The 22,933-nt window shown below is 54.1% G+C and overlaps 1 protein-coding gene across 8 annotated transcripts in view; it reads right to left on the reverse strand.

The window, feature by feature from the left end:
* Positions 1 to 22,933, reverse strand: part of PPFIA1 (PTPRF interacting protein alpha 1) — a 79,376-nt gene that overhangs the window by 4,292 nt on the left and 52,151 nt on the right. For 3 of the 8 annotated variants that reach the window (XM_044260007.1, XM_044260002.1, XM_044259999.1), the window contains 13 exons: positions 21,674 to 21,703; positions 18,762 to 18,913; positions 17,727 to 17,899; positions 17,401 to 17,494; positions 11,722 to 11,803; positions 11,429 to 11,629; positions 9,813 to 9,875; positions 9,287 to 9,313; positions 4,561 to 4,736; positions 4,383 to 4,480; positions 2,202 to 2,377; positions 1,477 to 1,545; positions 302 to 464 (listed from right to left, as the gene is read on the reverse strand). In XM_044260007.1, the coding sequence (XP_044115942.1) occupies positions 302 to 464; positions 1,477 to 1,545; positions 2,202 to 2,377; positions 4,383 to 4,480; positions 4,561 to 4,736; positions 9,287 to 9,313; positions 9,813 to 9,875; positions 11,429 to 11,629; positions 11,722 to 11,803; positions 17,401 to 17,494; positions 17,727 to 17,899; positions 18,762 to 18,913; positions 21,674 to 21,703 (1,504 nt within the window). The remainder of the gene's footprint in view (positions 1 to 301; positions 465 to 1,476; positions 1,546 to 2,201; positions 2,378 to 4,382; positions 4,481 to 4,560; positions 4,737 to 9,286; positions 9,314 to 9,812; positions 9,876 to 11,428; positions 11,630 to 11,721; positions 11,804 to 17,400; positions 17,495 to 17,726; positions 17,900 to 18,761; positions 18,914 to 21,673; positions 21,704 to 22,933) is intronic. The other 5 variants (XM_044260006.1, XM_044260005.1, XM_044260000.1 and 2 more) reach the window with 4 other exon arrangements.

The raw sequence follows: 22,933 nt of genomic DNA on the forward strand, positions 1-22,933 counted from the left end.
AGAATGTGCTACTGTTCGACCAGGTGTGATCGGAAAATGTGTCTGCGTCTGAACTTGCCACACAGCCGTGAGGGTCAGTTTTAGAGCACGTGTGCGCTCTGCCTGTGCAGAAGGCTGCAAGTTCTGCTCTCGCGGCCCACATACAGCTCCGAGAAAAGCACTTTCCAGAAAGCCTTCCTTGAGCGTGCACGCAACTGCAGCCCCACGCCCCCAAGCTCCCAGCTCGGGCCACTGTTCGTGCCCCTCCAGAGAGCAGCTCGTGCTGCCGGCCGCGGCCGGAGAAGCGTGGGGAGTCACGTACCGTCCAGCTGCATCTTCTTTGGCTGCACAGAGGGCGAGGACAGAGAAGTGACCCGGAAGTTTGCGGGGAGAGTCTCTGCTGACCCAGCAGCTAAGCCACGAACGTCCTTTGGTCTAAACTTTTTCCTCCAGGAAGGTGCCCTCCTAAAGCTTTTATCGTCATCCTGGTAAATTAAAAGGCAGAAAGCAGGACTGCTTTTAAAATAAAGGACAAAATACAGAGTAAAGTCACCATCCCTTTAAAATGTCCTTGTCACCGCATTTTTGTTCATGTGTATCTAACCCCATTCTTGATAACCATTGGACTTCGTGCCCAGACTGGGAACTTCAGGGAGCAAAAGGGAGCAGGGCCACCCTCATGCTGGGACCCCAGCTGGGCACAAATAAGGACAGTCCTGGGCTTCCTAGGGGTGTGACTATCTGCCGCGTGTCGCTCCTTCTCCAGCAAAGATCACCTTCTAGCTCGGTAAGATACTATGTTATCGTCTTCAAAACAGTCTTCAGGCTGGGACAGGCCAGCGGGTCAGGTGTTCTGTTCCCGCCACACTCAAGTGCTCGCACAGCGATGAGGACAGTAACGTGTCGTGGTGTGGGAGCACACAAGTCACGGTCTCGTATGATGAAACATGAACGTGTCCTGTGTTTCCAAATAAACTTCTGAAACCTTCCACCAGAGCGCAAGGGGCCCGGTTGGGGTGAGGTATCCCGCTGTCCCAAAACAACAGCTCAGACTCTCTTCCTAGACTGCAACCGATGCTTTCTTTTTTTTTTTTTCAACCAATGCTTTCTGATGCGAAAAACATTTCTGAGGGGTATCAAAAGTTAAATAGCAAAAATTAAAAAAAAAAAAACCTCCCCATCTTAGTGAAAATACTGCTTTCGTATTAGCTCATTTGTTAATAAATTAAAAGCAAAGCATAACTCGTGAAGTAAAACCATCTCCACATATGGAAGAGTCACCCAGACTACCTGGCTGCTACAAATATGCGAATTTATGTTGGTTTCTTTATATTTACAGATTTTACTTTTAGGTTATCTTTGCACCCAACGTAGGGCTCAATCCCACAACCCTGAGATCAAGAGGCTGGCGCACGACAGAGCTGAGCCAGAAGGGCCCCCCCGAATATGAAGTTCACATTTAATGCAAATTTAAAAATCACGAGGCTGAAAACTTACTTCATCGAACCTTCTGTCAGTCCCCATGACCAGAAGGTTGTTAAACTCTCTCTCCAAGACAGCGCGAGCCTGAAATCATAACAGAACAACGCCCCCAAACTCCCATCAGCCTCATCTGGAGGATGTCCGCGTACGACAGCTGCTTTTAAATGGAGAATTTAAAAAAAAACGAACAAAAACTCAAGGGCCGAAGGCCTGGAACCACCCGGTGTACTTTAAGTCAGCGGTTTTAACGGGGAGTCATTTACGGGCCCTGGGAGATGGGCATCCGTGGGCTCCTGGGACACCGGGTAACAAGTGTGCCGTGCGGGCTGCTACTGGCGGGGAGGTTGAGGGACTGGGCAAGTACAACATTCTGTAGACAAACAGAAACATTCCTGATTCTCCAGTAAGCCCATGGGTCAAAAAGGGGGACACAGGGAAATGAGAAAGTTCCCGAGACCTCCGTCTGGTGGCATACTTGAGGGACAGTGTCCCTCTCCTCGGCCACTCTACAAGTAGCCGGTGTGGACGCAGGTCTCCCGGACACCATCTACTCCAGGACTCCTGCGTGCCCCGGGCCCGGGAAGGGCAGGCAGACGCGAGGAGCAGCTGGGGAGCACTGTGTGCTCTGAGCCAGCACGTGGTGGACGAGGCAGGGGGAGAGGAAGGGCTGGCCGGGGGTTTGGCTGGACGGGGGAGCCCGGCGGTGGCTGGAGGGCAGGGTGCGGGCGCGGCCGCGTCACCTGCGTGTTCTGTGTTGGGATCTGCAGCAGGAGCGCCAGGGCGTTGGCGTCGAAGGTCTCGTCCAAGGCCATCAGCGCGCCGTGGACGCCGCTCTCGAGGAGATTGTTGGCGTATTCTCTGAGGCCGATCGACAGGATCCAGCGAATCACGCGATCATTGCTCCAAACGAGCACATCTGCAGACAGGTGCAAGCACGGCTCCAGGCGCCACAGGAAGCTCTTTTCCCGCGTCTGCCCCGCAACACAGGACCGAGACGCCCCCGCAGGCCCCAAGCCTCCAGCGCCTGACACGAGACGTGAGCCTCAGGGGCCCGGGGCATGGCCAGGTGGGCGCACAGAGGGCTTCTGCCACGCTCGCGCGCTGCTGTCCTGGCCTGTGGCTTGTCCAGTGGAGACCGTCCTACTGAAACTCACTCTGACTCGACCTGGGGGCAAGGAACTTACTACACACACCGAGTTTCTAGGGAATAAAAAGCGACGGGGGCCCAGGCTTCAGAAACCAAAAAGACACACAAGAATCTGAACACCCACTAGGTAGGCACGAGCTTGCCCTACAGACCCCGGATCTTCTGAAATACTGTCCTCCCATCAGAAGCGTGGGCCGCGGGCACTGTGGCTGGGCAGCTTGTGAATTCGACACAAACCCTTCATGATCTCAAAGACTTTTTAATTGTTGCATTTTAAGAACAGAGAACCTGGAAGATATTCTCCAGCATATTAGAAACTGTGGGGGAAGACCTTATATTTATGCAAAGTAATAAACTATCACTTTTGCTCTAGCGGAGATCTAAAAATAGCCACCCTGTAAAAAAATACACCCAGAAGACCACCAGTTCCTTACAAAGACCGCTTCCGTCAACTGTGAAAAGATTTAAGATGGAAATACAAAACAAATGAAACAGATTTACATATCTCAGCTCCCACCTCCTTTTCTAGATAAAAGGACAGATATACACACAGGCACAGCTGGTAAAATATTTAGGGATCATAACTGTATTTATATGTTAAATGCATTGTATTGCATGTGTTTAGGAGACAGATTACAAATGATAGCTAAAGGTTTTTCCTGTGATTCACAGTAACTCAATCATGGCTAGACTAGCCTTCCAATGGGCCACCTCCCCAACCATATCATTGTCTTTAATTTCTGTCTTATTCTAGACATGGGATGAAAACCGCACTTATGGGGACTGTGGTAGTAAGGATTACGTAAATCAACCTCCATGCTTAGAGCTGGTCAAGTATTACCATTCTTAGTGATTACCATTCTTAGTGATTCCTTTATACTGAAAACGGGGGAAGCCTTTACTTGGGAGCTTAATCGCTGCCACCTTATTTCCAAGCAAACTACTACACTGCTCACCGAGAGGTGCCCTGGGTGGGTGACTCCCCAGCAGAGGGGAGCACCTGCCGCCTCCCAGCCGAGCACCCTTGTCCCCGGAACACCCCTCGGCCTATTTTCTACCCGAAATGCCTCTGCCCACGGCCGGCCCCAAGAAGAGGCTCTCCGTCCCGTCTTTAGGGCCCGACTACCACGGTAACCGCACGCTGCTGCCTCAGCCACGGGAGAGAGCCACGCTGCTGTTCTCCTCCGGGCCCCTCGGGCCCCGGCTAAACAGCCGTGCTCGACACGCCTGCACCAAGCCGCACGCAGCACCCGCCCGTCTGCCCCTGCTCTGTGGCTATCTGGCCTCACGCTGCAGCATTTCCAGACGAAGGAGGACATGTGTCCTCACAACGGGAGAGGTCTGAGGTCACAGGAAAAATGCTCACCTTGAGAGACCGACCTTCCAGACCGATGTGAGCACACGGCAACAGGCACAGAAGAGGGTCTTAGAGGCGCCCAGTCACCCCTCCTTTCTCTGTCATAATACCGGACTAGCCTTCTCCACTTAGAGCCTTTCCTTACTTTTTTTAATTGCTTATTTTATTTATTTTCAGTCTCTTTTTAAAGTTTTGTTTTTGAGTAATCTCCACATCCATCGTGGGGCTTGAACTCACAACCCTGAGATCAAGAGTCGCACACTCCGCGGACGGAGCCGGCTCGGTGCCCCTTGTAATTTTTTAACTTCTTTTTCTTTTTTTTTTCTTCCTGCTTTTGTTTTTAAGTAGGCAGTCACCAGGCTGTTAGCACCGCGGGAAGCAGCAGTTCCCCACATCCACGACACACGATATACTTGCCTTTTATTTCATTCTGGCTTTCTTCTCTTTTCTTCTCTAGTTCTTTTCGGTCATAATTTAATCTCCGCAGGCACATGATTCCACACTGGAAACTGTTTCTGTTGGGGGGAAAGAAAAAGTGAGCCGTGGCAGTGGTGCGAGCCCCGGAGCTAACGGGCAGGACTCCCCGCGGGCGCACCTGTGGAGGCTGTCCACCATCTTCAGCTGCCCGCGCAGGTCCTTCTTGGTCAGGTGGTCCAGCATGCGCGCGTCCACCAGGCACTCCATGAAATAGCTGCGGTACTGCGCCAGGCCCAGGCTGGGCAGCCACTCATTGCCGATCCACTCGTGGTTCATGTCCCCGTAGGCCAGGGTCTGGTTTCAATAATTAAGCACATCAGTTCAGAAGAAAAGCCCCGGAAGAGGTCATAAGGGTCATTCAAATAATCTTTAAATTGGATTTTCAATCTGTTACAGGTTCTCAAAGGCTAAACTGATAACATTTTTTTATAATTTCAGAATAACTTGATCTCCTATTTACTCTTAAATTGTTAGTAACATTTTGTACAAAAGAAATTATACCCTGAAAAGTCTATGACTTGTGCTAATGAATTTAACATATTTACCAAAGTACAATAAAATGGTGACTATTGCATGCTGTCTCCCTGAGCTCGCCTTCATGTATAATGATACAGCGACAAAGAACGATCACGGCTCATGAACAAGTTTGAAGGATCAATCCAAGTCTACTCAGTAAAAATCTCTCTGGCTGGCTTTCATTTTATTTTTAACACTTTGCTTTCTGTATTTCTTTAATAAAATAGGTTAATTTCAAAATCAACTTTTAAAAACACAGATTTGAATTAAAACACAGATTGGAAGGAGAGAGGAACATGGTAAGGCTGAGAGGAGAGATAGTCAGGAGACACCCCCCTCACCTCGCCTCGAGTCAAATGACCGGCTCATGCGGACAGAGAAGCCTGGAAGCAGCAGTGTCACCCAATCCAACCAACATGAGAGACCATTCCACCCGAAAGCAGCACACACAGAACATTCTCTGACACAGAACAATCTCCACGTGTTCGGAGAGACTGAAATCATACCAAATATATTTCCTCTGACCGCAAGTGAATTACATTAGAAATCCACAATAAAAAGACATCTAGAAAAGTCCCAAATACTTGGAACTAGCACACTTCCAAATAACCCATGTGTCAAAAGAAGAAATCACAAGGGAAACGGGAAAATATTTTGAACTAAATGAAAGTGAACGTGCAAGGAACACCTGGTTGGCCTTGGTCAGTGAAGTGTGCGACTTGATGTCGGGGTTGTAAGTTCAAGCCCCACACTGGGTGTATATAAAATGAAGAAGGTAAAACCTGGATCTTCATAAACATCACTGGGAGTGATTGAGAAGAAAGATATAAATCACCAACATCAAGAATGAAAGAGGGGGCATCAGTATAGACCCTACAGACACTGAAATGATAATATGGGAAAACTGTGGACAGCTGTAAGAAACCTGGATAAAACAGGCAAATTTCAAGAAAGACATATATATGAGAGTCACTCAGTAAGAAACAGGTGACCCGTACCTGAATTGAACTTGTAGCTACAGAACACACACACACACACACACACACACACACATGCACATGCACATACTATGCCCATACTCTTGATCCCTACTCTAAATGCCTTCACTGGTGAACTCTACCAAACATTTATGAAAAAAGTACCAATTCCACACAAACTATTACAAAAATGTGAAGAACGAATATATAACTCATTCTACAAGAGCGGCATTATCCTGACACTAAAATACACCAGACACATTTCAAGAAAACTACAGACCAATAAATACCCCTCACAGACACAGATGCAAATGTTTGTTAACAAAATGTTAGCAAAACAAATCAGTAATAAATTAAAAGAATAAGATATCATGACAAGTGGGGTTTATCCCAGGAACATAAGTTGGACCAATATTTGAAAAAATCAGAGAAATTCACTGTATCAAAGGACTAACATGAAGAACCACAGAAATGTGAGAAAGGTATGTGATCAAATCTTCACTCATTCACGGAAACCTCTGCAACCCAGGTTTGGACGACAACTGCCTCAACTTGACAAAGGCTTCTAAAAAAATACAGAGCTGTCAGGACACTCAGTGGTAAAAGACTGAATGGATCTTCCCTACATTCAGGAACAAAGTTAAGGATGTCTAGTCCCACCACTTTCACTCAACACTGTACTAGAACTCCCAGCCACTGTGATAAGGCAAGAAAGAGAAATCAAAAGAATATGGGTTGGAAAAGAAATAAAACTGTCTTTATTTGCAGATGACTTGATGAGCAGTATTAGAAAAATCCAGAGCGGGGGCACCTGGGTGGCTCAGGGGGTTAAGCCTCTGCCTTCACCTCGGGTCATGACCTCAGGGTCCTGGGATCGAGCCCCGCATTGGGCTCTCTGCTCAGCGGGGAGCCTGCTTCCTCCTCTCTCTCTCTGCCTGCCTCTCTGCCTACTTGTGATCTCGCTCTGTCAGATAAATAAATAAAATCTTAAAAAAAAATACAGAGCAGCTATCTGAACTAAAGTGAGTTTAACCAAGCTGCAGGATGCAAGGTCAATATATGAAAGTGAACTGTATTTCTAAATACTAGAAATGAGCTAGAAATGGAGATTTTAAAAATGTGATCAAAACTCACGAAATCCTTTGGAATAAATCTAACAGTCTTATGTGCAAGATTTGTGCCATGAAAAAGAAACGGATACATCGTAAGTATCCGCATACACATCAGACAAAAGTACTGGGTGTTCTTCAGTCCTAGAAGACTAAGTGACCATCAGAATTCTGTAGTGCCTTACGGAATCCTTGGAAATGGCAACTCTCAACTACCACGGTGTCCCGGCTTGAAAATACAGCCTCTAATCTATTATTTACACCAAACAAGCTAAAAGAAACTAGTCAAATTACAACAAGAATTCTCAAATTCAGTAGGAAAAAACCCATTTCACTACTGTCTCTAAATAACCATGAGTGAGAAAACCAGTAAACATTTCTGGAAAGTTGTCACAGTGTCATGCTTTTTCAGACCTGAGTTTTAGAGTGTGAATACTCCTCACTGCTTTCTTGCCTCTGTTTACGTATTCCTAATTGGACACAAAATGCAAAGAAATTTCTAAACAGACAATTCCATGGGAGCCGAGCCCTCCTTAATGCTGTTCACTCATTCCTCTAGCTCCGCTTCTTCAGTGGTCCATGACATGAGCTCCTGGGGGAACCAGGCTCAAAGCCAGGGCGACCCACCCCTCCCGGGCTGCCGTCACGTGTGCTGAAGAAGCAGGTGACAGGGATCTCTCTCGTGGTCAGGGACCACCTGGGCTCAAGGGACTATCCCGGCACAGGCTCTGTGTTTCCCAGCCCTGACATGACCACAAATACGGTTCAGCTTTGTAATCTCTGTGAAATGTGAGGGACGATGGCAGCTGTCCCCAGCAAGCAGCTCCGTTTCGCACAGACAACACACTGATGCCACTTGCTAAGTGAAGGCATCAACGACTTGACCACACCTTGGGTATTTTCCTGCCCTGGGTGCCAAGGGCATCTCAAACTGCCCTGGGCTTTGGAGCTGGTGACTATGTAACAGCATGCGGAGGGCGCACTGTACGACTTCTGCCCTTGGCAGCAGGTGGCAGGTGCACCCAGGACGCCTCTTCGTCCCCCTCCCATCTAGACGAGGGATGGAGCGGAAACCGTCCTTGTTTATGCTGAAGACTGACGCTGGCTAATTCCGGCGTCACTGGCATGGCCCATCCTTGCTTATGTTCCCACTGCAAAGAGCAAACGTTCAGCTGGTTTAACTCACAAGTCACGCCCCAGTACAGAGAATCGCATACCGAGGTGCTGTCAAAGTCCTTCTAACGAAAAACACTGACGTTTAAGCAATTACGAAATGCACCCTTTTTAACTCACTCATGGTCACTGCTGGCCCCGTGAAGGGACGTCTGAGCGGGCTAAATGATTAATGAGGATCCTCATCGGGGTAGCGGCACAGAGCGCCCGACTCAAACGGCTGGAGAGGGCGCGCACGGAGTGTGACAGCCACTCTCCTCTTGTGCCTTTTAAAAAAGGAACCTCGGCTTGATTTTAGGGGCACAGCTAGAGGAAAACAGGTGCTTCAACACCAACTGGAAATGAGGAAAATTCAGATTCAGGATTAGTTCAATTGTTTTCAGATATACCAATATCCTTTTGAGATCCTCGAACGTGAGGCCATTAGTAAGAGCCCTGGGAAGAACCGCCCGGCCACACCCTCGCAGCCTCCCGGGGCGACGACGGAACAGCCAGTCGGGCGCAGCAGTGCTAGAATCCCAGGCAGGGAACCGCGGCTTTTACTCAAGCTGTCTCAGATCAGGGCTGCCGGACAGTCGCGACAGAGATGTACGCGAGCCGAAGAACCAGAAAGCTGAAAATCCAAATGCACGTTTTGCAGGGAGAGGCTTGATTTCTGAGAATCCCACGAGTGGGACAGACTCTTGACCAGCACGGCAGCAGGATAGCCCGGAGCAGCGCCCTGAGACACAGACAGGTGGGGACGGTCCCCGTGCCAAGTCTCATGCTGGGCACGCATCCCAGGGGCCGCCGAAGCCGCGGCCCCCCGTCCGCGAGCCGCGTGCTCACCGAAGTCATCTAGGTTACACAGTGAACCACCACGGTGCCACACGGGAAAGGTTCAAATTTGTCCATGAGACGTACTCTTTAAACCTATGCTTCGCTCTGACTAACGCTTCTAAGTCATCAACAATATTCCGCACAAATTAAGACGTTAAAAATGTCAAGAAAAGTCAATTACAAGCTTTCACACTCCAGCTCTTTTGCTGCGGTACATATAGTGAAGAGGATATTATAGAGAGTCTCCAACCTGAGCCCAGCTTCCCTCCTCATCCTCCTGGTGTTACGAGGTTAGGAATGCAAAAGAACAGAACTATTAGTATTGGTGAGCTTAGCGATGCAGGCACATCGACGCTGTAGGGAAGGTGCGGAGTGACGTGAGAGAAAAAGTTAAAAAAAAAATCAAAGCATCATGCAAAACTCATGCAAAACCAACAATTCCAATTTCTCATGCAAAGAGCCAATTTCCCACTGCAAGCACCTCCATGTAAGGAGAAAACTAGGGCCAGAACATGAAGACCGAGCACCAAACTGAGGTCTCTCCTTAAAGGAGATGGGAATTACATCTAAAGAGAGTGGGTCTACTAATTTTAAGTTCCTGAAAAAAAATCTAAAATAGAATTCCATTTCACACATTTAACTAATACCTAGTGGAAATACTTATCGGAACAATTTAATGTGAAATGACAGTTTTGTTTCCCAAGGAAAAGCCAAGAACCGCGCCGTTCTGAGGTGGGGAACACTGAGGGGAGGGCAAGCTCGGGGCTGTGACTGACCGTTTGTGGCGTGGCTGTGAGCGTTTCCATCTCTTCATGCGTTAACCAGACATTTCCTGTGGTCTAGGGTGACCCCAGTGACCAACCACATCCAGGGCAAGGGAAGCAGTGACAAAGAGGAAAGGTGGCAGACAGGTAAGCCTCAGGCAGGTAAGAGGAGCAGGTAGAGGCCAAGGCCATTCTCCTCAGCTTCTCCTCTTAGATGCCCACACGGAACACGACAGAGCGTGACAACAAGCTCGCCCCGTCCGTGAAGACTAACCACACCGTCCCAACACTGAGTTGTCAGCAACCCAAGAACAGCCTACCGTTCCCTGAGCTTCGTCTGCCATGCCTCCTGCCTGAGGCGCGTCAACTATGACAACGGTACATTCTGCACTTCTGAAAACTGTGCATTCTCAACTAAGTCTCACTCGATACACCCACCATCTTGCCCAAAGCACAACTGAGAGCCCGGTCTCCAGGTCTAGCTTTGGACTGTGGGACAACGGCCCCCAGCATGTGCTCCGCAGTGACTGGGCCACGTGGACGGGACCACCCCGTCTGGGGAACCCGGGAGGCAGGGCCCAAGGCTGAGTGCGTTAAACGGCATGTCCCAGGACTTCACGGAGCCAAAATACCGGCCCCACGGAAGCACCACAGCAGACCCGAGGCCTGTCAATGTGCCGTGCCAGCCGCCAGGCCCCTCCGGAGCGGGCCGTACCCTGCCTCACGGTGCGGTCCCTCCCCGAGGGGGCTCGTTGTCCCTGCGCGCTGCCTCCGTCCGCGCCTCTGTCATAGACTCCAAGAAAACCTCCCTACACCTTCGTTTCTAGAAAGGGCACTCTAACTGGAAACAAGTGGCCATGGGGACCCAGTCAGATGCTGTGACAGAGCGTCCCCGGGGCCTCAGGGAGGGGCAAGGCCAACAGTTCATTCTGACTCAACCCCTAAGAGAAAAGAGAAAACTTGCCAGCTGCCGCCCCTTCGGGTGCAAGGCGAGCGCCAGCCCCAAATCGGGCGCTAAGCTGCTGCGCGGAGAAGTCCGTCCGCGAGGCCCTTCTGTCTCCCGTCGGGTTTCCCCGCAGAGCAGACCAAGAGCCGAGCGGATGTGGAGAACCCGCACTTCATAGACAGGGATGGCTGCTCTGTGCCCCAGCAGCCGTCCGGGTTTTCGTTAGAGGAGCGCTGCCCACGCCATGAGGACCCTCCGGTAGGGCGCTCGCAGGCTTCCCACAGGGAGCAGAGGCGCGAGCAGACAACGCTCGGCACCTGCACAGTCACCGGCTGCCGTGAGCCTGAGGCCCCCACGCCTACGGCTCCCTGAGCGGGCCGGTAAAACGGGGGTCGCAGGGCACATGGGGAATCGAAGCTCTCTCCCCTTCACTTTCAATTTATATTGAATTAGAGATAATTACTCTCCTATGCTTTTAAAAATTCCTATTTCTGTATGGGAAAGCACAGCAGCCAAGCGCTGTGAGAACGTTCCGTGAAGGACCCGTGAGCCACCCACCTGTCACCCGTTAGAAATTGCCTGTTTGGGGAATGCTAAGCCTTTAAGTCGGACCATGGGGTCCGTCTGTCGGAGCTGGAGAGGCCACAGAAACAGCGGGGCTGCCCCGCCTACAGACACGTACCGTTCTCGAGGTGGGAGGGGCTGACGGACTGGTCAGGGACATGATCTCCTGGATGGCCAGCCGCAGCTTGAGCCGGTGCAGCGGGTTGCTGATGCCGATCTCCCGCTGGATCTCCGTGTCCGACAGCGCGGACATGATGGCGCCGCTCTTCACGTTGGCTCGGCAGGCGGCCACGTACCAGGCGGGCATCCCGACCCACAGCTGGAGGTGAGACGCATTCGGGCCACAAGGTCAGGCAGGGTGCACGGTCACGCGGGGAAAGGGCTCCACCCCGGATTAAAGGGAAGCCGTACCTCCAGCCAAACCACCACGGTCGGTCCATCCCACTGTGCGAAAGGCAAACCCTGTCTCCGGGCTTCCTCGAGCAATTCGTGCCTGCGAATGACAAGAGATCCGGCATGAAAGACTCGGCGCGCACACACCGGCTGCGCCACGCGTCTGCAAGTATCCCCGGGCCACCTCCCGCGGAGCGGAGGACTTCCCGCCAGCGCCAGCCACGCCGCGGTCCTCGGGTCCAAGGGAGGACAGTCAAGGGAATACCTGAATAAGGAGAAAAACTGGGTAGGAGAGGAAGCTACAGGCGGGTTGGAGCCCAGGATCCCGTGGGAGGGCCCAAGGGCTCGGCAGGGACAGCATCAGAGTCTCTCGCGGGAACGGTCAGATGTGGCCGTAAGTTGCTTCTTCCAGTCCACCCTGCTGTTTAGGCTCACCGGGCATTTGTAGGTTAAGGTGCCGGGTAACCCCGGGGTTTCGCCCGCAGGCTTCGCAACTCAGAAAGCTGAAATCCCGAGCACGTGCACCGGCACACACAGGGCAGACCGTGAGACTCCAGGAGCGTCAGGAGCCACGTCCCGGTGTCCCTGCAGCACCAGTTTTACGGCCCCCAAACGTGCCCTGCCCTTCCTAGCATCTTTACAAAGGGCTGTCTACGGATAGCCTAGTTATGTAAGAGCCAACACAGCAATCTTTACGAATCTTATCGTACTTTTGTTGTGTTGTGTACTTCCAAGGCTTTCTGAAAGACACAGATTCTTCCTAAAAATGAAAAGCCTTGCGGAGGAGGTGGGGCTGGCCTGGGGCAGTTTTTTACCCCACGTGCCTGCTCAGCCGGAGGCACTTTCAGTCTCTAGGTCACTTTCAGTGTTATTTTTCTTTAATAATTTCTGCAGTCCACATCAGTGAATCATTTATTTCTAAAGATACAGACGGACTCCTCGATATATTTCGTAGTATTAAACTTTTCCTGAGACTGTGAAATCCATGTAAAATTAAAGCTCAAAACGTTTCACATAAAATCTCAAGTACGTGTTCAGCCCTCAGTCAACCGCGGGTCTCCTTGGAGTAACAGGTACTGTAATTCCGCAGGAATGATCACCCCAGAGAACGCAACAGATCTTTTTTTTCTTTCTTTAAAAGTAAGCTCTGCGCCCAGCGCGGGGCTCGCTCAAACTCACCACCTGATCAAGAGTCACACGCTCCACTGACTGAGCCAGCCAGGGGCCCCAGAAGGCAACAAATCTTAATAGCATGGGGGCGGGGGTGGGGAACGGCAATGTTTTCTCATTAGAATGAGCAGAGCCGTTCATGAAAGAAGAAGAAACGCAGGCCCCCCGGGCTGGGGTCACCCTGCCAGCAGAGTCTCCCTATAGAGGTCGGGGAGGGCCTCCCGCGGTGGGCCAGTCAGCAATGTGCTCAGTTAAATGCTGATTTCCGTGTCCTAGGGACAAATCCTCACAGACGGCGGCTGTGTTTTACGTGATCTCTTACAGAAGCCGAGCGAGGCCTCCAAGCAACACGGGCAGGTCCTTTCCGGCCGGCGGGAGCCCTTTCAGATGCCTGCCCGCTCACGAAGCCCACGGGACAGCGACCGCACCGGGGCACTTGGCCACACTTTGTCTTTTAATACGAAACGGACACTCGGAGCACCCGGATAGGTCAGTCCGTGGCGCGTGCGTCTCCGGATCTCAGGGTGGTGACTTCAAGCCCCACACAGAACATGGAGTCTCTTTTGGAAAAAAAAAAATCAGAAATAGATATTCGTTGTCGACAAAGACTGTAGGGTTAAAAACGGTCCGTGAATCCCATGAGCTGGAGGCTGGCGCACATGACTCTGACTTTGCCAGCACCTTCATCCTGGCAGCGGCCATTTGTGCAGGCAAAGGCCTTTCTAGTACGGACGTGCTTCGAGCTCAGCCCCATGGTCTTGCTGAGACCGCGACGAGGCGGGGCAGGCAGGACCGTGCGGCAAAGGGACGCAGAGGCCAGCAGGAAGGTGGGGCTCCTGCCGGGAGCCTGGGCCAGGCCTCCCCAACACTGCACAGCCCAGAAGACTAAACTCCAGCCAGACCCAGGTGAGCACGTGCGTCCCGTCCTTCTTGCAGGGGTGACTGCTCCCCACCACGTGAAGCAGGCCTCCCACCCGCGCGAGGAGGACACGGAGCCCCCAGACGCCGTGCTGCCGGGAAGAGCACGCCAGGACGCCTGGGCCAGCTCCACGACCGCCTGCCACACACCTCGGTGAGCAGGCACACCCCTTCCCTGCCAGCCCGAGGAGCTGCGCCTCTCTCACGGGCCACCAAGCAAGGCCTACCGCCCACTGTGCCCACTGCCCATCTCCGTCCGTTGTGGCCGTGTGGACCCTGCGGACCTGCCCGTCGCTCTACTAAGCAGCGGAACCAGCTGGTGTCCTCCTTTACGGCAACTACAAAGGTAAGCATGACTGATAAGAGTCCACTGGAAGGAAACGAGGGACTCATACAGGTCAGTTTCCCAGGACATGAAACTCTTCTGCCTTGAGTTCCGGAGCCTCAAACACAACACTGGAGGCGGTAGGACTCCGGAGTGATCAGTGCTTCTCTGCACTGGACTCTGCTGAAGACACCGGCTTACGAGCCTGTCTCCTGGAGCAGGGAGAAAGCTCGTCTGGCTTCTGCTGTCAGCCCTTCCTAAACTTTCTGACACCGCCTTCCCTGCTGCCGCTGTGTCCTCCTCCGTGTACAGCCTGGGAGCCCAGTCGGGGGGGAAGACGGGAGGCCTGCCCTGTGCCCACCACCGATCCGTCAGGCCGCGTGGTGCAGGGGGACTTAGTTGTGACCGCATTTCCCTGAGGGACTAAACTCTAGACCCACGCTGATTTTCCAGAAGCCTGCTCTCTCAGTAAACTGAGACGGAACACAGCCCAACCTTACAACGACAGTTGCAAGAGAAAGACATTTAGAAACCTGCTCGCTTCTACGGGGAGCAGGCGCATGTATGAGAGAAGTCACATAGCCTGGGTAGAGGACACGTGTTTTTAGACATAAACACAACAGTAAAGTCACCTTGACGACCAAGACGCATGTGAGCCTTTGCTCAGCAGACCCCGCATGACAACAGGCGTTGTGCTTCATCTTTCAGAGCCCGGCGCCCTTGCCGCTCTGCCACCTCGGACGCAGGCCCGTGGGGCCCTGCCCTCCCGCCACGGCTCCCCCAGCCCGCAGAGCACCACTCTCGAAAATCCGTGGATAACTTCTCTCTAAAAACTACTCCCAGCCTACAGCTGCCCAGAAGCCTTACCAACAACCTAAACAATTAACACATATTTTATGCATCATGTATTGTAGGTGGCATTCTCTAATAGACTAAGCTTAAGAAAAGGTTAAGAATCAATGAAGAAAATATATCTACAGGGGTGCTGGGGTGGCTCAGTCATTAGGCCTCTGCCTTTGACTCAGGTCATGATCCTAGAATCCTGGGACTGAGCCCCCCATAGGGCTCCCTGCTTGGCAGGAAGCCTGCTTCTCCCTCTCCCACTTCCCCTGCTTGTGTTCCCTCTCACCCTATCTCTCTGTTAAATAAATAATATCTTAAAAAAAAATAGAAAAGAAAATACACATACAGTGCTACACCGTATTTTAAAAAAAGTCTGCATATAAGTGGACCTGCACAATTCAAAACCGTGTTGTTTGAGTGTCTACTGTACATTCTAGAACTTGCCATGAGTGACAACAGAGTACGGACAGCGACCCCCTTTTCAACACTCAGTTGCGGCTATGACAGCACAGAACCAAATCCATCAACCGCAACATCTCGACTCCAGAGAAGCCTGCACACATGTGCACACATGTGCACACACAGTGCGTGCCACGTATTTGGCCACGTACTTGAGCACACCTCCTGACAGCGACAAAATAAATGCAGGAAACAGAGGAACTGGCCAGCTCAGGCTCCTTCCGATCTATGTGAAATACACATTCCTGGGAGCCGTGGGGTGGGACAGCCAGAGGGCACTGCCACAAATCTTACTGTTTTCATTACGGAAAGTGTAAGGATGTGAAATAAAACACATCAGCAAAATCTAAGGGACAGAATTTTCCTAGCATGGTTCCAGGAGCAAAAGGCCTTGTTTCAATATTAAATTTCACAGCGCCAAGTGGCAACTACCCAAGTTATTTTAAAACATTTTTATACAGTTCAAACATAGCAACATTCAGATCAGACCACTGGTAAGCAGTTTCTACAGATTTCCATTCGCAGAGAACCAAGACTGAGTATTCCTATGGTACGATGAGCAGTAACAGAAATACAGCATTTCACCTGAAATACAGTCCACAGTGTGTCAGTCAAGGTCATTATTATGATTTCTGAAAAGAAAACTAAAATGAGGCGCTTTCCCCAACGAGAAGCCGCCTGGCAGCTCCAGGACTGAAGGCGAGCCAGCGGCGGTGGAGGGGGTCCCATGGGCTCTGGTGGGACCGTGCAGCCGCAGGCTCCGGACCAGCGCTGGCTCTCAGGGTGCCGAGGGCGGCCAGACGCCTCTCCTGCTGTCAGGCTCACCGCAGAGCCTGCCGAATCCTGCGTCTCACCGTCGGCTCTGTCTTCCTCCTGGGCTCCCGTCCTCTCGGCCTGGCTACACTACACTCTCCCTCTGCCTGTGAAGAGCGCCGGCTTCGCTCTTCAGGCGCAACGTGCTCCCGCCCTGTGGCTCATCCACTTAGCTCTGCTCTGGGACGTGGTGAGCCCGACACAACCTGCTCTGGATGGGAAGGTCCCAGAGCAGCGTGCCCACGCCGTGCCCACCCGTGCCTCCGCGCCCCCTTCTGCGGCCGCAGCTCCCTGGCAGGACACTGTCCCCGCTCTTATCACCTGGTCCCAGAATCGAGACAATTTAGAACTGACATGCGACAATAAACTACAAACCCGAGAGTCCATTTAGGATAAAAATTCAGACTCTCCTGGGGGAAGGAAGAAGGAAAGCACAGCAAGGACCTTCCGACAGATGACGAGTGCGAACAGTGAATTCTGAGGGCCGGAGCCGCTCGCACGGTCACGGGTGTCTTGGTTGAGACCGCCCCACGGAGAGTCACGGAGACACAGACGGCGCGCCCTGGGAGCACGGGAGGTGAGCGCTCCCCTCGCTCGCACGGAGGGGGACAACGCGGAGGCCCAAGACAGCCGCCCCACGGCTCTCCCAGAGCCCCCCCCGACGTGAGCCAGAGCCGCGGTTCACAGTCAAGGGCTGCGACGCCGAGCCCCCGGTGCACAGCACGAGACGCCCCGGCCAGAGGGGTCCAGAGGTGGCCTTGGAGTCCACGCGGGTCCTTCCCCAACTCCATCCGAGCTCTACCACCTCCAGGAAGGACTGTCTGAGAGAGGCCTTCGGGGCACCTTCTTAGACAGAAGACGCACAGCCGGCCGGTACATCTAACAAACAACCGGTGGTTAAAAAGCAGGCCCAAGTGCGAGCAGCTCAGGGAGGTGGCGGACTGGGGGCGCCTGCGTGGATCCGTCGTCAAATGTCTGCCTTCGGCTCAGGTCATGATCCCAGGGTCTTGGGATCGAGCCCCGCATCGGGCTCCCTGCTGGGCGGGGTGGGGGTGGGGGCCTGCTTCTCCCTCTCCCACTCCCCCTGCTTGTGTTCCCTCTCTCGCTGTGTCTGTCAAATAAATAAATAAGATCTTTAAAGAAAGAGAGACAGACTGAAAACCACTTACTTTTTTTGAAGTTTCCGGTTTTTTTCAGCCTGTCCTCCCAGTTTGCTGAGTCCCAGGGCGTCCAGAGAGGAGTTTTCCGTCTCCGAAGCGGCAGCTGTGGGGAAGCAGAGGGGCTGAAACACCGAGAGGAACCGACGTGGCCACGTGCGGGCCCTCACCGGCGGGGGGAGCGCGGCGGCGGGCAGGGCGTGCGCGGCTCCGGGGGCGCCTCCGACGGGCCGGCCGCCGCGCGGACGCCAGAGCCATCGGGGCCGAAACCCACAAGCACGCGCCACGAGCCACCGGCTCCCGCGACAGGCACCGCAAGGAGCGTCCCGGCCACCCACCTGGTCCCGTGGGCTCCTTGCCGGCGTGGCCGGGACGGCCCTTCTCCTTCTTGCCGAACAGCCGGCCGATGGAGGACTTGATGCCCTTCTTCCTGGGGGCCTTGTGCAGCGAGTCCTGGCTGCTGCTGCTGCTGCTGGGGTTGCTCACAGGCCCGTCCTGGGAGCCCGTGGAGCTGAGGACGGGAAAGGGTCTGTGACAAGCGCTCAGCACGGCACAGTACTGCGCGCACAACCGACACAGCCCGCGTTTCCAACGCTCCTTCAAGCGTCACGGCGGCACGTGCGGCGCCGCGTTCCCGAGTGTGAGAAGCACGAGCCCCGGTGAGCGCTCCCCGGGAGGCCGGCACGTGAGTCCCTGGGAGGCGACGGCACCAGCCACAGGGGCTCAAGAAGGTGCTTCCTGCAGACGCCAGCCCCCCACCCCTCGGGAGCCCCCAGCACCTCCCTGAGCAGGCCCTTCCTGGCGGCAAGCGAAGTGGGGGAGCGGGCCGGGGTGGGGGCACCGCACAGAGGTGTGTGCAGCGCTCCCCGAGCACCACCTGGCGTGGAATGGAAACGCGCCCAGGCTCATCGGGGCCGGGGAGCACGAGCAGCGGAGCAGCTATCGGAGGGGCCCAGGGGCGAGGACAGTGCGGGGCTCTTGGCGGCCCAGAAGGGCCCAGAGCACCGCCGACAAAAGGGCCTGTCCGGAGCGTGCCGTGTGCTGGCCCAGGCCCCATCGGAAACAGAAGGTTTTCCAGGGCCGGTGGGCAGACTCTGAAGAAATGAAGTCGTCCCCCAAGTTTAGCCCCTTTCTTTCTAAACAGACTTGGGCACCAACAGCCCCGTGTCCCTGGCCCGATCTCCACACGGCTCTCCAACCTCCCACAGGGGTCCCAAGGACATCGTTTACACAAGCTCCACTCAATTCACTGATACTTCTTTAAAATCATCATTCTGACCTTTTCCTCTCCCCCAGGAAAAGACCAAAGATTCCTTAAAACTGCAAACTACCGCCCGAGAGTGCTTCCCGTGGGGAGCAGCGCCGCGTCTTACTTTCTAACGTCCCTGATGTCCTCGTGGCTGGCCGTGTGCAGTGCTCCTTTGTGCAGCCTGCCTAAGCGGAGGGATCTCGGGGAGGAGGGGGGGGACGTTTCACATTTTATCGTTGCCTTGTCATCTCGTACCTCTTCCCGGGAAGCCGGCAACTGCGGGGGAGACAGGGGAGACCAGTGAGAGCCCGCCGCAAAGCCACCATGCAGGCCGCACGTGTGGCCGGGACCTTACGTGCAAACCGGGGCTGCGCTGTGGAGTGCTTCTGCTGACGAGCAGCCCCAGGACACCCCCCGCCTGCCTGTGAGTGCGGCCGGGCCGGGCGCTCCTCTCCCTGAGGCCCCTGCAGCTCGCGCCCTCCCTCCCCGGAACCCTGCGCTGCCACAAGGACAGCCACCGACGGGGATGGCGGAGACAGGAGCCAAGCCCCAAAGCAGGTCCGTGTAAACCGTGGCCAGCGGGGGGAGCTCACCCTGACGGATGCTGAGGAGCAACAGCGCTCACCCCAGTGCCAGTCAAACCAAGACCGCTGCCGCGCAGCACTGACCAGAGCTTCCCGTCGCGGGGGTAAAGGAAATAGCCTGTACCATAATCCATCATTTCTAGTAATGATGCAAACCTCAGAGTCCCTGAGGTCAAGTTCAAGGTGAACAGGCACCCACCCTCCCCACCACATGGGCCTGGCCCCTGTCTGTCGAGGACTAGGTTGTAACCTGATCGTATGCGCTGCTTAGAGACAGCCTGTTCCGCCCAGCGGGGACGCTAGGCTACTGTCACGACAAGAAGAACCCCTTCAGACTCCCCGTGTGTCTTTCTGAGCCGCATCTGTGCAGCCTCAGGCAGGAAGGCAGGGCTGCAGTCTGGCCAGCACTCTGGCCCCACTGGGGTCCTGGCAGGGCTCACACACATCTGGGACTGGCTAAGGCACGGCTGGGTCTCATGAGACACACGTGGCAAACCCCTGTGTGAGACTGGGGCAGCAGGGGGTGCCTTGTAACAGGACCTCTGCAGCCGCAGGGGCTCAGGGACACCCATGGGCACCGGCGCCAAGCAGAGCTGAGCTCAGGGAAGACACAGCCGTAATGAACAGCTGGATAAGCCCCGCGTCCTCTCCTGAATTCCCACCACAGTCATCAGACAACAAAAAGCTATCTTAACTGGTTAGATATTAACAACATAAAACTTATCAGGGACAGATGACAAGAACAGGGAAAGATTTCAAATTCAGGTTAAAGCAGTGATTTGTAAAAAACAAAAACAAAAACAAAACAACAACAACAAAGAACAGGATCGGGAGAGAGACATTCTGGGCAGTGCGGACGATGCGGCCAGTGGAGACACAGTTCCAAGTGCCAGCCCACGCCGTGCCACGGTCGGGGCCACACGGCAAGCCCCGGCCGGGCCTGCCCTCCCTCAGCAATCCCAGAGGAAGCACACCGTGCCCGCCACTGGGGCCCAGCACACTTGCACCTCCGCCACTGCAGCGCCGGCTAGCACGGGAGGTCCCAGGAGAGCTGGAGGTCAGCCCAGCATGCGCCAACCACGAGGAGCAGCAGGAGGGCCCCGGGCACGGTGCACGCTGACCCTGTCTGTGCAACCCGGCACTCTGCAGGTAACACCCTCCCAAACCCTCTGAATAAGGCCCTCCAAGAAGCAGTGCGTGGGCTCAAGGGACCACAAGCAACAGAAGCCGCTGCCCTGCCTGGGGGCTCAGCAGCATGCCCCCTCTTCCATTGGAAAGTCTTGCTCCCAAGAAAACTACGAAGGCGAGCCGGCAGACTCAGGCTGTGCTGGGCTTGGCTCCAGTGTGGGCCCCCGATCTCTGCAGACCACGCTCACATGGGCCCAGTCTGTGGCTGGGTCAGGGAGCAGGATTCTATCGTCACCCCGCATAACAGGAGAGAAAGCAGGGCACCCACACCACACCCGGGTCACAAGCCATCATGACAGGGCTGGCCCTTGAACCCAGGAGTGTCACTAAATGGCCACACCTGTCCACCCAGCAGAGAGGCTCCCCTGGCTGCCGCCCAGCTCCCAACACTGAGCCCCCAACCCTGCAGAGGCGTGGCCCTGGCAGCGCACGGCCTGGCGGGTTTGGGGTCGAGGTGCACACAGTCCAGGGAGCAAAGCACGACAGTTACAAGGAAGACACTCTGGTCAAGGGATCTGTCCCCTGATGCGCTGTACTTTCTCTGAGACTGGGGAGACACAACCTGCGGTCCCCTGTACACAGAAGCCCCAAGCCTCATGCGGGCCGGGTGGCAAGCAAACCCGCACGGCACCGCGGCCCCAGGCTGGGACTCCGCACCTGGGAAGTGGGGTCATGACACAACCTATGCCTCGCGGGGCTTTGTGCGAGGGCGGCAGGCTCACGGAGCTCCCGGCGCAGCCTGGCGCACGGCAGGGGCTCCCTGAGTGCTGCAGCCACAGTCGTGGACGCCAGCAGCGGGAGTCTAGAGCCGACGGCTCTGCTTCGCTGGTTTCTTTTTCAAAACTATCACGTCCGGGGCGCCTGGGAGCTCCGTCGGTGAAGCGCGTGCCTCTGCCCCAGGTCATAACTTCGGAGTCCCGGGATCGAGTCCCGCATCGGGCTCCTTGCTCAGCGGGGAGCCTGCCGCTCCCCCTGTGAGCGAGCTCTCTCTCTCCCTCTGACGAAAAAGTACAATCTTCACAAACCAAACCATCATGTCTGGTGGAGCTAAGTATGCAGCGAGCAGGAGACACCTACGCAGCACCGGCGAGCACCCCGGTCTGGTGCGGTGCCCTGTGAGAACCAGCTGGGCCCCCGAGGGCGAACCGCCGCAGGCTGCAGCGCTGTGGGCCCCGCGCCCCCTGGGACAGGCTCCTGGGCAGGGCGGGCGCTGTTTCACGGGTCACAGACAAACAGAGGAACGTTCAACTACTAAAAATTTTACCTTTCTACGATGTTTCCTTAAATCACTAGGCTGACAGAGGCATGCAAAGAAATGAAGAGAAATCAGATTTACTGCACACGCTGAAGCTAAAAATTCAAGGACCAGAACAGGCAAACACATTAAACAAATAAGAGATCAGATATAAGCCAGTTGAGACTTGTTTAGATCAATGTAACTAGAAGTAGAACTTCTTTTCACCATGAATTTAAACATAATAGGTTATTCAAGATTTACTAGAGAAACGCTATAAATTATTCCACGGTAACACACACCCCTGATTAAAGTACGGCACCTTGTGTAACACGGGGACCGCACTATCTGTTCTAAACTGGTCTTGAGTCTGTTTTCCTTACTGAAAAGCGTGCTACACTTCTACAGTGTGAACCCCACGGCGCAGCTCCTGCCCCCCTCCTCCAGCACCCCGCGAACCCACTCTCCGGAAGCATCTGCGGGACGTTCACGTAGAATCCTCACCTAGCACTGATTTCAAGCTTCTCGAAAGTGAGAGCGTTGTTTAGAGCAGGGTGCCCTGTGCCAAGAAACACCGGCGTAACAGCAGGGGGCCCGCTGCCTTCTGTGATTCCGTATCCAATGTGGACAACCGCCTATGAAGGCAGAACGTACACTGCTCGGGAAGCTGACAAGACTTGTAGTAGTCACACACGAGCATCGAAACAGGCCCACGTGCCATTCGGGCCAGGCTTGCAATCAATCATTCCCTGCTTATTGCCTTAGTTCTTTATATAAGAAACACTTCGTTTACGAGTGTTTGCGTTTACGAGGCAGCTCTGAGTAAAACAGTCCAGATTTGCCTGCATCGTGCCCTTTCCCACACCTACGATGCAGTGACATGCTAATGAGAATGTATCCCTGTTGCGGGAAAGAAAAACCCCACTATCTCATGAGAAATGACGCAAAGAAGAAACCACACCCATGAGCCATGACTGAGTGCGCGTACACACGCGCACACGCACACGCACACGCACACACACACACACACACTGTGGACCGCAGGGTCACTGCCACCCGAGCATGCTGGGGAGGGCGTTACGGCACAGGGCAGGGTGGACCGAACCCCGGCTGAGGCGGGAGGCCGAGGTCTGCCCTCACAGTGACAAACCAAACCAAAGGATGGGACAGGACATCAAACCAGCCACGGACTGTCAGCCAGCATACAAAAGCACAAAAACGGGAAAAAGAAGCATAACTATTTTCTATAACCACTCTTACAAATGCCCTGCAAGGAAGCATGAAACCACA

Source organism: Neovison vison, chromosome 7 (genome assembly GCF_020171115.1).
Source record: "Neovison vison isolate M4711 chromosome 7, ASM_NN_V1, whole genome shotgun sequence".
In the NCBI taxonomy this organism is placed as follows: domain Eukaryota; kingdom Metazoa; phylum Chordata; class Mammalia; order Carnivora; family Mustelidae; genus Neogale; species Neogale vison.